The 14989-nt window shown below is 37.4% G+C and overlaps 1 protein-coding gene across 1 annotated transcript; it reads left to right on the forward strand.

The window, feature by feature from the left end:
* Nucleotides 1–6889: 6889 nt before the first annotated feature.
* On the forward strand, nt 6890–7489 carry LOC148572177 (uncharacterized). The gene has a single exon (XM_088508530.1). The coding sequence runs from the start codon at nt 6890–6892 to the stop codon at nt 7487–7489; it is 600 nt and encodes a 199-aa protein (XP_088364656.1).
* The last annotated feature ends 7500 nt before the right edge of the window (nt 7490–14989 follow it).

Here is a 14989-nt window from a genome sequence, read left to right on the forward strand (position 1 = left end):
GGTTGCAGAGAAGAGAAGGAGAAAGGGGGTATGGGCGACGCGATGGGGTTAGGGTTCGCGTGACTTGGGGTTAGTGGATTCAAATCCACGCGAACGCGTGGGGCACGCGATCGCGTGACTAGGGTGAAATGGGTTCGACACGGTCGCGTGATTGACGCAGTCGCGTGGGTTGGGTAAAAGATGGGTGACGCGGACGCGTGAGGTACGCGACCGCGTCGCTGAAAATTGTGCTAGACGCACACTTCCAGTGTTGTTTCAGCGCAACTCTCTATCTCCATTTAGGGGGCCATAATATCCACGCGACGCGGACGCGTCGCTCACGCTTTCGCGTGGGATGAGTGTTTTGCAAGTGACGCGTTCGCGTCAGGGACGCGAACGCGTGGGCCGTTTGTGCTAAACGCACACCAGCTGCACGATTCCAGCCCAACTTTCTGGGCGTTGGATCTTTACGCCGATTTCCTTCTCACGTTCACGCGTGGCCTGCGCGCTCGCATGGGGTGATTTTTTTTATGCAATTATGCAGTATGCAATGCTAATGCAAACGCTATGAATAATATCCAGGTTCAATGAAAATAAAACAATATATAAAAATAAATAAAATGAAATAAAATTGAAACAGGAACGATCATACCATGGTGGGTTGTCTCCCACCTAGCACTTTTAGTTAAAGTCCTTAAGTTGGACATTTGATGAGCTTCCTGCTATGGTGGCTTGTGCTTAAATTCATCTAGAAATCTCCACCAATGTTTGGAATACCAACAGCCTCCGGGGTCCCAAACTAGGCATGTAAAGCTTTTGAGCAGTTTCAAATAGATTCTCAGGCTCCCGGGGTGACGAATGTCAGAATAGATTCTAGGATCCCAAACTTTGCTTTTAAATCCGCCTTTGTCTTGATCTATATTCTTCCATCCGGGCGGTTTAGGAATTGTATTCTCACCAAGATGACCAAACGCCTTCCGAGACCTATTCAATTGAACTTGATACCAATCCGTGCACTTCGAATTGAAGCGTGGAACCTTATTGAATCTTGCACACCAGCTCTGAGTATGAGCCATTTTCCTCTTACTCTTAAAGCTGCAGAGAGCTCTAAGCTGGCCATCTGTTTCAAGCAAACCATATTCAAGTGGAAAAGTAAAGATAAAGGTTAAGGATTGTACCCACTTGAAGCTTGTATTAGGTGGTAATGGCCTTGGGAGAGGTGTTTCCAGTGGTTCTGTAAGCTTTACTCCCTTGTATTCTTCTGTGAATTCCTCCACTTCTTTGCAAAATTTTTCAACTGCAACTGCGTCCTGATCAAAGTTTTCTATGTCTTCCTCGTCACTCAAGTCATAAGTTGGAGGTTGAGAGAAATCTACTTCGACATCATCTTCGTATTTACTTGGATAAGGTTCTTTAGGCTCAAGGAGTTCAGTTGCGGATGTAAGTTCGTGACTAGGAGAGCTTGGTTCATGATCATCACTGCCTATGGAATCAACTTCTTGGTCTGTTCCGCCCAATTTTTCACAAGGTATATGCGTTGGAGGTTGTGCACTATCCTCCTTGGCATCAAATTCGAACGTCTCGGCGAAATCCTTTACAGTTCTCGATTCCCATGGAGGTTCAGCATCTCCTAAATCTTCAACCACCTCTTCCTCTACAATTATTATGGCTTCTTCCACTTGTTCCAATACAAAGCCATGCTCCTCATTATCCACCGAAGTTTCTAGTGTCTCCTTCATGCTTCGCTCTTCTTTTGATTCTCTACATGTAGCTATGGGAGTACTTTGAGTGCTCAGATGTTAGGAAGCTATTATATTTACTACATCGGTTAAGGCAATAGTGAGTTCCAATACGTCCCTTTGCATCTTCGCTTGCCCTTGAAGAAGAACACGAAGGTTGTCATTCATTGGAGATTGGGGTGGATATGAGGGTTCATTGGTTGGGAGAGAGGGTTCATAATAAGAATGTGGTGGTTCTTGGGAGTAATTGGATTGGGATTATTGTGGATAAGGGTCATACGGTGGTGAATGGTGAAAAGAAACTTGTGAGTGTGGTGGTTCAAAGCTACGTTGAGAAGATGGTCTATAAGCACAGGATGGGGCTTGTTGGTAATTACAAGGGGGTCCACCATATCTATCAGCTTGATATGCATTGTAGAGTGGTCCTTGCCCATGATATCTTGGAGGGTGTTGTTGCCAAAAAGGTTGATCAGATCCTCTTGGTTCCATCCATCTTTGATTGCTTAGACCTTGATGCATATTCCTGTTATAGCTTCCACTCCTTTCAACAAATTTAGAACCAAACTCAAAGCGAGAGGGGTGAGAATTCATAGTAGATAATAGAAATAAAAGGGAAAAACAAAAACAAATAAACAAGTAAAAGAAAAATATTTACAATAACCAATAATAAGGCACACATTTGCAAGTCCCCGGCAACGGCGCCATTTTGACGATCGGTTTTTCTATCGGTAAAGAAATTCACAAATATAATCGCATTGTAAGTACAGCTTCTAAACCAACAGAAAATCCTTTCATACAAACGTTTTGGTTGTCACAAGTAACAAACCCAATAAAATTTATAAACCAAAGTATTCAAATCTCGGGTCGTCTTCTCAAGGAACTGCAGGGAGGTGTTCTTATTATTAGTTATGGAAAACAATGTTTTGGGTTTTAAAAGGTTTGAACAAGGAAAATAAATTGCAGGAATTAATAAATTAATATCTCAATAAAACTCTTGGCAAGGTATGAAAATTTGGAAGTCCTATCCTAGTTATTCTTATCAGTGATGATGAGAATTGAGTTTTAATCCCACTTAGTTAATCTTTACTAAAGCAAGGAAAGTCAAGTGGACTAATTAGTTTGATCCTCAAGTCCTAGTCAATTCCTAAGAAAGGACTAGAGTTAATGGAATTCAATTCAATTAGCAAAAATAACAATTATCAATCACGATGAGTTTGATAACTCAGAGTCTCCAGTTAATTAATTAAATCCAAGAATATAAAAAGCTAAATAAGAATCATAAATCTGAAATACCTCAATTTATATTAAATAAAGAAAATCCTAACATGAATGGTTCATAAGCCAATTTGGCAACATAAGTAATTAATAAATAAAAGCATTAAAGTATCTGAAAGTAGAAGAGAAATATAAAGTAAAAGGAATATTGAACCTGAGAGGAAGTTGAAATCCTAAATCCCTTAAGAGGAATCCTAATCCTAAAACCTAAGAGAGAGGATAGAACCTCTCTCTCTAAAAAAAAATTGCACGCGATGAGTAAGCGTCGCTAACGCGTCTGCGTCACAAGTGCATAAGGAAGAAAAAGAAATCGAACAGAAAGTCACGCGAGAGCGTGGCTGGAGGCGTGCCTTTGGCACAAATTGACCCACGCGACCGCATCGCCGACGCGTCCGCGTCATGTGGGAAAAAGGCCTCCCACGCGTCCGCGTCACCCACGCGAATGCGTGCCCTGAAAATCGACGTAAGAAAGGGTGCATGGCAGCAAGTTGTGATGGAGTGGGGCTGGAATGGTGCTAGATGCATAAGCCCCACCACGCGAACGCGTGCCCCACGCGTTCGCGTCGTATTCTAATCTTGGCCAATCACGCGATCGCGTCCACCACGTGAACGCGTCACCCTGAAATTTGGCAACAACGAGTTTCGAACAGAGAGTTGTGCGAGCGCGAGGCTGCCCTCGCGCCAGTAGCACAGAACGAGTCACGCGTCCGCGTGACCGATGCCTCCGCGTCGATTCATATAAGCGCCATTTGTGCGAACGCGTACCCCACGCGTCCGCGTCGCCTGCGCCGCACAGCTTATTTAAATCTGCCAAAATATCTTATCTTTTTCTTCCCCAAATCCTACTTTTCTTTTCCCTCCTTATTTCTTTCTTTCCCTTCCTTCGTTCTTCCTTCTTTCTCACTTCTACTTTCTCTCTCTCACCACCATTATCAAGGTTTTTCTTTTCTTCTTCCCTCCTTGCTTTTCTATTCTTGTTGTTTTTTATGTTTTCTTCTTCTTTTCTTTTTCTTTTCTTTTTACTTTCATTATCCATGTTTTCTTTTTCTTTCTTTTTCTTTTAATTGGTGTTGAAAATTTATTTAGGTCATTATTATTTATTATGATTTGCTTGTGGATTGTTACGGATCTTGTTTGACAATTATATATTAATTTTTAAGGGTTGCTTGCATGTTTAATCTAATACTTTCAATATCTTATTTACCATGCATGCTATGTGTTTGTGAAAACGCCCGTATGGCATTGTGCACTGTTTCTCGATATCTTTCATTCTACTACTCTAAATGCTTGCTTTTCACAAAACCCTTTTCATATTATATTAATTCCATATAAATTATTACAAACAGGTTATTAGTTTGAAAGACTTGGTAATCTAACTTGGACATTGAATGTTTGATCTATGCTACTCATGCCTTTGCTGGCATACCAATAAACACCTTGCATTTAATTATCATCATATGCACTTGCTATATTTCCATTGATGATTTTTCACATGTAGTCATGACCATGTGTTAACATCATTCGTTTTTAATGTGCATTGATTACCACCTTTCCCGTTCTCTTCCTTGCGCTATCCTTTTGCATTCAAGCAACTTTCTTCTTCCCTTTTCAGGATGGCCACCAAGAAAGAAAAAGAGAAAGCTACTCCCAAACCACCAGCGAGGAGGGGAACAAAAAGAGCATTAGTGGCAGAGCCATCTTCAACTGCAGTTAAGCCCTCAACAAAAAGAATTAGGAGGATTATAAAGGTTGATGAAAAAGAGAAAGTGGTATACGAAATTGTGATCCCTGGTAATGGCTCCAAAAAACTTGGTGCTCTAATCTTAACTCATAATTTGTCACAACTTCGATACAACTAACCAGCAAGTGCACTGGGTCGTCCAAGTAATAAACCTTACGTGAGTAAGGGTCGATCCCACGGAGATTGTTGGTATGAAGCAAGCTATGGTCATCTTGTAAATCTCAGTCAGGCGGATATTAAATGGTTATGGAGTTTTCAAATAATAATAGTAAATAAACAGAAAATAAAGATAGAAATACTTATGTAATTCATTGGTGAGAATTTCAGATAAGCATATAGAGATGCTTTCGTTCCTCTGAACCTCTGCTTTCCTGCTGTCTTTATCCAACCATGTCCTACTCCTTTCCATGGCAAGCTTTATATATGGCATCATCGTTGTCAATGGCTACATCCCATCCTCTCTGTGAAAAAGGTCCAAATGCTCTGTCACGGCACGGCTAATCATCTGAGGTTCTCGATCATACTGGAATAGGATTCACCCTCCTTTTGCGTCTGTCACTACGCCCAGCACTCGCGAGTTTGAAGTTCGTCACAGCCATCCCTTCCCAGATCCTACTCGGAATACCACAGACAAGGTTTAGACTTTCCGGATCTCAAGAATGGCCATCCATGGGTTCTAACTTATACCACAAAGATTCTAATATCTCGGACTCGGTCCTCTGTATTAGATATCTAAGAGATACTCATTCTAGCTTGTTTGCATGTAGAACAGAAGTGTTTGTCAGGCACGCATTCATAAGTGAGAATGATGATGAGCGTCACATAATCATCACATTCATCATGTTCTTGGGTGCGAATGGATATCTTAGAAGCGGAATAAGTTGAATTGAATAGAAAATAGTAGTACTTTACATTAAATCATGAGGAACAGCAGAGCTCCACACCTTAATCTATGGAGTGCAGAAACTCTACCGTTGAAAATACATAAGTGATAATGGAGTTCATGGTCTCGACCCCAGAGGGGAACCGGAGTAACCAAGACTGTGAATACAATGATAAAAAGTTCTATATATACTAGACTAGCTACTAGGGTTTACAGAGGTAAGTAATTGATGCATAAATCCACTTTCGGGGCCCACTTGATGTGTGCTTGGGCTGAGCTTGAAGTTTACACGTGCAGAGACTTCTTTTGGAGTTGAACGCCAAGTTGTAACGTGTTTTTGGCGTTCAACTCTGGTTTGTGACGTGTTTTTGGCGTTTAGCTCCAGACTGCAGCGTAGAATTGGCGTTCAACGCCCTTTTGCGTCCTCTAAACTCGGGCAAAGTATGGACTATTATATATTGCTGGAAAGCCCTGGATGTCTACTTTCCAACGCCGTTGAGAGCGCGCCATTTGGAGTTCTGTAGCTCCAGAAAAGAGGTCAGAATCCAACAGCATCAGCAGTCCTTCTTCTGAATCTGATTTTTGCTCAAGTCCCTCAATTTCAGTCAGAAAATACCTAAAATCACAGAAAAACACACAAACTCATAGTAAAGTCCAGAAATGTGAATTTAACATAAAAACTAATAAAAACATCCCTAAAAGTAACTAGATCCTACTAAAAACATACTAAAAACAATGCCAAAAAGCGTATAAATTATCCGCTCATCAGAAAGCCTTCCTAACAAAGGACACTGTGCGATTTACTAACCGCTACTGTGAGCAGATGTTCCCCATCCTAGCAGAAAGGAGTTACAACAACGAATACCTTCTTATCCTCCCGATCCGTATTGCTGAATTTGTTGAGCCGCAAATTGAACGAAGACAATGGGATTCCTACAGAGACAGCCACAGCAGGTTAATCTTTCCTGTGTAGTCGAGTTATACTCTAATTTCCACCTGCCAACCCTGCAGTCTGTCTATGTCCATCAGAAGTAAGTCCCCATTACAGAAGAGGTCATTCAACAAGCTCTAGATCTTCCCCCTACTCCAGAAGGACTGGACGCATTTCAAGAAGCCTCACTCAAGCGCCAGACGTACCAATTTGACTGGGACGCTGTTCTCAGAGTTATCGCACTACCTGGCAGCAGATGGATTTATGGATACCATCGTTCCCGTCCTAAGGGAATATCGGCTTCTGCACTTACCTTGGAGGCTCGCGTATGGGCACAGATTATGTCCCATTACGTCTTTCCGAGCACCCACGAGTCCTCCTTCACTGCAGACATGGCCGTTCTACTATGGTGCATCCTTACAGACCAGCCTCTAAACCTACCAAGACACATCCGGAATGCCATGGGACACGTACAAATTGCGGGCAACTTACCTTTTCCCGCATTGGTTTCAGATCTCATCTCAGTAGCCGGAGTCTCCTACAGAGCTTGGGACACCAAAGCTATGCTTCCACAAGATGATCAATACGTTCCTAACGAGAAATATATCAGACCTCCAGCAGCCACTACAAGCCAACCTACTGAACCGGCTAGAGACATTCCTTCTTCAACACCTCAAGCACCTACAACAAACCAACTGCTCCATCAGATACTTGAAAGGTTGGATCGGCAGGAACACAAAGCAAAGCTAAGAGAGCGCCGTAACAAGCACCGATTCACATACCTCAAGGAGCTACTTATGGGAAAATACAAAGACCCAGACACCCCGGACTCCACTTCCTTTACCAGCACAGGGAGCCATGACGGTCCCGATTGTGGAGATACTGCTACCAACCCACCTTTGTTCCTGACAGATGGCACCGAGGACGGTGCAAAACCTTAAGTGTGGGGAGGTCGGTCAGTACCTGACTTCCGGAGGTAATTTCTCTTCCTTAACACCAATAAAATAGGATATTTAGTTAGTTTTTCTTTTGTAGAATAGGATAAATTGCATAGTAATAGGTTAGTTGCATGCATGTTCTACTTGATTGAAAGATAATAAGTTTCTTCTAAGACCCTTTTTTTAGAACGAAATTTCACTAATTTTAATAAAAAAAATTTATGTTAATTTTGCTTGGAGTTGTATTTGGAACATAGTTTAAAAAGCTAAGAACACACAACCCGTAAGATTTGAGCTTAGTTACATGGTTACATTATTTAACCATAATTATTTTATTCTTGTGTGTTTACTTCTCTATGATTATAATCTATATTTTGTTTCATCCTATATGTCCAATGTTTAATATATTTATATGCTTGCATATGATTGAGGCCATTGTTTGTTTAGCTCACTTATCCCAATTAAGCCTACCCCTTAAGTTACCTTTGTTAGCCACTTTGAGCCTTTAAACCCTATTTGTTCTGTATCTTACCACATCACTAGCCTTAAGCGGAAAAACAATTATATATCCCAATTGAATCTTTGGTTAGCTTAAGATAGAATTGTGTGTTAATTGAGTATGGGAAGATTGTGGGAACAAAAGATAATAAGGGAATGTGTCATGATAATATAATGGGAATTTGGGTACCTACTCATGTGAAACTATAAAAGAAAATTAAAATTCTATGTGCATTGATAAGCTATGTTTATTTTCATGTTCAAAAAAAAATCCAAAAAAAATATTCAATAAATAAATAAGGGGACAAAATTACCCCAATGCTAATTTAAAATTCAAGGATCAATGCATATATGATAAAATTAAAATAAAAGTTGATACATGAGTATGGAATGTGAGAGGGAAATTTTGGGTAGCTAGGTATGAAATTTAAAGTTATATAGAATATATATGTGTTAGGTAAAAGCTTAGGTTAATTAAAGATTCAATTTATAAGCTCACTTAGCCATATATATCCTTACCTTTACCTTAGCCCCATTACAACCTTGAAAAGACCTCATGATGTTTGCATTGGTGCATTAAATGTTGTTGATTGGTTAGGTGAAGAATAAAAATTAGAAAGCATGATTAGAGAAGGATAGAGTGAGTACCCTATACACTTGAGAGACTAGAATGCACATACATCATCAGTGAGGGTCCAATGCTTAAATTCTATGTTCCCTGCTTTCATGAGCTACCTTCTTGCATCTTTATCTGTTCTTACTGTATAAGAATTGAATTAGTGGAATTTGATTTGTGATTGTCTTAAAGAGCTTACTTACTTTTAACCAAGTAGACAAGAATCATATAGTTGCATTCATATGTATAGGTTGCACTGCATTGCATGAGTTTTACATGTTCCTACTCATTTATTTTATCTCCTTCAACTAAGCATGAGGACATGCTAATGTTTAAGTGTGGGGAGGTTGATAAACCATTATTTTATGGTCTATATTGTGTTTAATTGTATGGTTTTATCAAATCTTTACCCACTTATTCATATGATTAGCATGTATTTACAACTCCTTCCAAAAATTACTCCATGGTTGAAAACTTGCTTCCTAGAGACCTTTAATTATGTATTTTAATTCTCCTTTATTCCATTCGATGCCGTTATCTGTGTGTTAAGTGTTTCAGGCTTTATAGGGCATGAATGACTTGGAAATTGGAGAGGAGACTTGCAAAAATGGAAGGAACACAAGAAATTAAGGAGATGACCAGCAAGAAGCGACGCGGACGCACGGCTCACGCGAAATAGAGGAAATTGCAGTGACGCGCTCGCGTGCCTGACGCAAACGCATGGATTGGAAACTGCGCAAGTGACGCGAATGCATGGACGACGCGCACGCGTGGCAAGGCAAAACGCTAGATGACGCGAACGCGTGGATGACGCGATCGCGTGACATGCGCGATTTGCAGAATTTACAGAATTCACTGGGGGCAATTTTGGGCCATGTTTTGACCCAGTTTTCGGCCCAGAAAAGCATATTAGAGCCAGGGAACATGCAGAGACGAGAGGAGACATTCATTCCGCATAATTTTAGTTTTTAGATCTGAAATTACTCCTCCTCTAGGTTTCTCTCTCTACACATTCATAGTTCTTAGGATTTTGTTTTTATTGCTTTTTGGATTGGGATATTGAGAAGAGTTATTACCTCCTCCAAGACTTCATTATTCTAGTTTGTTTTTCCTTACTTGTCACTTACTCTTTCATATCCTTAATTTTTTCAGAATTACTATTGAATTATTTTTAGAATTTATTAATACAAGAATTATTTTTATTTTTAATTGATCTTTTTGATTGTTATTTATCATGTCTTTCTTTATTTCCCTTTCTTATTTTGTGAAGTTTACATTCATAATGAGCGAGTAGTTCCCTAACTTGATTGGGAGTTTATTGAAAGGAGAACCTTGAGTTTGAATGCTCAAGAGTAAAATTGTAATTGGGTTTATTGTTGGGTCGCCCTCTAGTCACTAACACTAATCCTTCCCAAGGGAGAGGATTAGAACTTGTGAATAGAAACAGACTTCCAACTTGCTTGACTTTCCTCTACCTAGTAGAGGATAACTAAGAAGAATAACCTTCAATTATCAATTAATCTCAGGAGAACTCCAACAAGGATAGCCTTTCCGACTAATCTACTCCCGGTCAATATTTTTATTTAAATTACATAAATTCTCTGATTTAATTTCCTGTTAACAAATTCAAAACCATTTTTTTGAAAACATTTGATTAATAAAATAACACATCTTTCTGCAACTCGTTGGGAGACGACCTGGGATTCATACTCCCAGTATTTTAATTCTAATTTTGTGACAACCTTTCTAAATTGATAAGCGGATTTTTGTTGCTTAAGAACTGTACTTGCAACGTATCTCCTATAATAATTTCTTAACCCGCCAATTTCCGCCACATCATGGTCAATGCAATGTATATGCATCTCAATGACAGAAAATATTGTCGATTTGAGAAAGAAATAACTGCGTGCCGACAGATATTGTGGTAAGCCAAATTTTTTATTCCTTAAGTAATTTATTAGTTCTGATAAATAATTCGGTTCATCTGTTAGTTTAGTTGAGTTCATTTGCATTCAAAAATAAATTAAAAATGTGTTTTTCATGTTGATTGAATGTATATGACTGCTAGTTCAAATTTGAATCGAATTCGGTTCATTTGGAAATTGAGTTAGGTTCACTTGACACTACTACTAAGTATTCACCAAGTCTATTATTCCTTAAGAAATTTGGTTCATCTGTTAGTTTAATTGAGTTCATTTTCATTCAGAAATGAATTGAAATGTGCTTTCTTGCTAGTCCCAAATGTATGTGACTGCTAGTTCAAATATGAAGTAATTCGGTTTATTTGTGATTTAACTGAGGTTCATTTTGCATAATATAATGTTGGGACTCTATAACGAGAACTAAATTGATCCAAAAACTAAGAAGGCCTACCGGATCAATTAATATAAGGATTTCCTCCTATTTTTTGACAAAAGAAATTTGGCATCACATCTATTTGTAAGTTGTGATTTCTGAAACTTCTTTAATAATTCTGTCATTTGCTATCATCTAGACTAAAATATTTTGTCATTTTTCCAAACTTCAACTATTTGTACTAGTTTGTAATGGAGGCTATTGGTGGTTGTGGATTGCCGATGTTAAGAACAAGGCCTTCTATGTACTTGACCCCGTCAACAAAAAGAAAAATGAAATACCTCAATCAAGAATACTTTTGAACAAATTTGTTCTAAGTTATTTACATAATACATATTTATGTAGGCTTGCTTTCCTTAAATTATTATTGAGTTAAAGTACACTTTTTGTATCATTTTCAGGAATTAATAGTATCCCAAATGAGAGTTTATACTGGGCAGAACCTTTGATGGAGAACAGAGAGGGCGTTGAAGCATAGTATACCACGATTAGCGGTCAATGAACAAAGTAAAATCTTTCTTTGCTATAGTGCTATTATTAATGTTTTATTATGTCTCCTATTAATCATATTTTACTTTCTTATTTCTTTCTTAGTTATGAATGCGGGATATAGGTGATAAAATAGATGAAAACAATTGATCTTGAAAAGATAAAAAAAGGGAAGTATAAATGTAAAAACTGGAAACAAGTAAGCAATTTTTTAAATTAATAAACTTCGGTTCATTTCTTATTTCAGTTGGGTTCGAATTAAGTAATTTCTTTCAATTGAATTGTAGGAAGAAATTGATGCCTTCAGGCAGGAGTATGGTCCAACCATTCTGTTGCATAAGATAAATAAATTGAGAGACAAAGTCATTGAGGTATCTGAATTCATAAGACTCTCAAAGCCATCCGCTGCTCTCTCAAGCCCTTTTTCTAATTCTCATATGGGGATATAGAAAGTAAATATGTTATAGTTTCTTTGACTCATTGTAATTAACACTAATTTGTTTAACTTGTTTATAAAAGAAAACACTTCTTCTTTGACTTGTTGTAAATGATAATTATATTTAAAAATCTTTTCTTTAATGTATATATGTTAATGTTCATTTAAATGTTAATGTTAAAATGTATATATTTGTTGAAACTGTCTGGCCTGCTGTATTGAATAAATCTAGGTTCACAAAGAATGGATTCAATGTATTTATCAAACATCAAGAGCCCAAAAAATACAAATGAACTTAAATTAATGCACTAGATGAACCGAAAAAAATGTATATATCACTATTCAATTTTAGAAACACCTAAAGTGTTTGACATAACATAATTGCAGAAAGCTAATTTAAAAAATAAAAAAAGTGACTATACAATAAAACATAACACAAATCGAAATTAACCCTCCTAGAACTCAAATGAACTAAAATTTGGTCATACATGAATCAAAATTTATATTAATAAAACCAAAAACTTCCATAATCCTCTCTAGGATAATTCATATCCTGTGCATCATAAAGGCTAGAGCTTGACTGAATTATTGATCCACCATCTAAAAAATTCAACAGCAAAAAAGAAAATAAATTATATATTAGCAAAATGCACAAACAAATTTTTTTCTAATCAAAAGCAAATCAATGTTACCTCACTTAGAGCTGGATTTTTCTTTTTCTTTATTGTGTTTGCGAATTTTTTTTCCATATTTGATCCCAATCAATTTTTGGGACGGCCTCTTGTCCTAACATGTGAGGGGCTTTGAAGGTTGTTAACATCACTCAACCTCACGTCTTCGTGAGATAATGAACTTTTACTATAAGAACCGAGATTTAATTAATCGTTTAATTAAATTAAAGTGAAAGTATAATTTAATTGTCCGAAATAGATTCAAAATTTAAAAATATTACTTAGAAAATATAAAGGTAAAATTCTGATTCAGTGAATTTTTCCGAGCGGGAAAAATTAATTTTCTGCTGAAAAATACGTAAAAATACGTACCAGTAATTTAGCCAGCAGTACCGGCTTAAGTCTCTCCGGTACTATTGTGAGAGAAAATAAAAACAGTAGAAAAACTTAGAAAAATATTTTAAATTAAAAATAGGGCACTAATCTTAAAGGTTTTGACCCAAAGTGGGCCAAGCGGACCTAAAACACTAACGAGTTAGACCGGGCCCAAGTTAGGCCCAAACCCAACATATAAATACACTTAAATGATGAGCATTAAGCTCATTTCACCCAAAAAATTGAGAAAGGGACGCTGATGAGAGGAGGAAGAGAAGAGAAGGAGTTTCACTATTCACCCTCATCTTGTTTTGCTCATAACTTGAGCTACAGAGCTCTAATTGACAAGCCATTTACAGCCACGCAAAGCTCTCGCCGAGCTCTTCAATTATAGATAAATATAGTAGGTAAGAACTCGAAATCCATACTCTAGTTTTCAGTCCTAACAGATTTTGCAATTTTGGGTATTATTTTGAGTAGATTTTGTGATTTTGGTTATTTAGGATTTTATCCCAATTCATAGTGGGTAAGGTAAGAAAGCTCTATACCCTTGTGATTTGTTATATTTGTGAACCCTAGGTTTTGATTTTGGTAATTTATATGGTTTATCTTGAAAATTCTTGTTGGTTGGAGTTGAATTGAGAAATTGGTGCACTTGGAGTTGATCTTTGGTGGCTAAGCATTGTTGAGCTTGTTTGAGGACTCGACTCAGTGAATTTGTGTATATTGAGAATTAACCAAGATATGATTTCGATTTTCTTTATGTAATATGTAATGTTTCGTGACACTTGGGCTAGTGGCCTTTAAAATAGAATTGAATGATGTGGTTGTATGATTAATTGAATGTAAATGTTATGGTTGATGATGATTTTGATGAAGGTTGAAGGATTTTTATATGATGGAGTATGAATATTGATGAATATGATCATTTTGATGAATTATGATGGTGATTGTTGATGTTTGATGTTGAATATTGATTATGAGAATGGGTAATGATATGTGATATATGATTATGTGTATGTGAATTTTTATGATTGGTGAAGAGGTTGTTGGTTTTGAAAGTGAGAGTGATGAGATGGAGAATTGATAAATGTTTATTGATGTTGTTGATTTTGGATTTATGGATTTATGAGTGAACATGATGAAATATTGATTGTGATAGGTGTGAAAATTTTTGAAGTGTATTGGAGGAGTAAATTGTAGTGTGTAATAATGTTTTGGGGTATTGTTGAGTTGGTTTGAATTGAGTTTTGGAAAACTAGAGAACCTTGTAAGTTTTTATACAAACCTTGTTTTTGATGAACTTTAGCGGATCATAACTTGAGCCTCGGATTTTAAAATTGAGTGATTTTTATTTTAAATTGAAGATAATTTCAAGAGCTTTAAAATGATATCAAGTTTGAGAAAAATAGAGTTTTATAAAGGAAGTTATGAATGTTGGAAGTTAGGGCTACAAAATATTATTTCTGCAGCTTTAAAAATTTTTCAAGTCTGATACAGTATGCGTACGCGACATTGTGCATGCGACGCGGGCATTCTCCACTGCCTGGGGATCTTGCATACATGGACACAAGCTTGCATACGTGAATATGCATTTTACAAGGCTTGCATACGCGAATTATAACACGCGACACGAGCATTCCATTCTGTTTTGGAACACTCGCGTACACGAATAGGTTGCCGCGTATGCGAATGCCTAAATTTTGACTTGTGCATAAGCGGGGCAAGGGTTTCGCATACTATTTTGCTAAAAAATTATTTTCTTCACGTTTTCAAGGATTCTCTAGCTTTCTAAACTTTTTAAATGACTGTTTAATATTTTTATCTAGTAATTAGGTCCTAGGACTATTAGAGGTGAGTAGCAAATTAAATTGATAAATTTCTATTATAATTTTAGAAGACGGGGACTAGGCTTGGGAAGTTCTGTAGATGGAATAGGTTGAGTGTCTGGGCAGAGTGTTGAGATAACAATGAATTGAGAAACGTGAGTGATTATGGTTAATGAGATGAGTATAAGCAGACTGGTGCTATGAGCAGTGATTTCCAAGATTGAATGTGATTGT

The sequence above is a fragment of the Arachis ipaensis genome, chromosome B3 (genome assembly GCF_059453495.1).
Source record: "Arachis ipaensis isolate K30076 ecotype BB chromosome B3, ASM5945349v1, whole genome shotgun sequence".
Taxonomy (NCBI): domain Eukaryota; kingdom Viridiplantae; phylum Streptophyta; class Magnoliopsida; order Fabales; family Fabaceae; genus Arachis; species Arachis ipaensis.

Excerpts from the sequence above, each read along its gene's own strand:
- LOC148572177 (XM_088508530.1), top strand. The coding sequence starts at position 6,890 with ATGTCCCATTACGTCTTTCCGAGCACCCACGAGTCCTCCTTCACTGCA.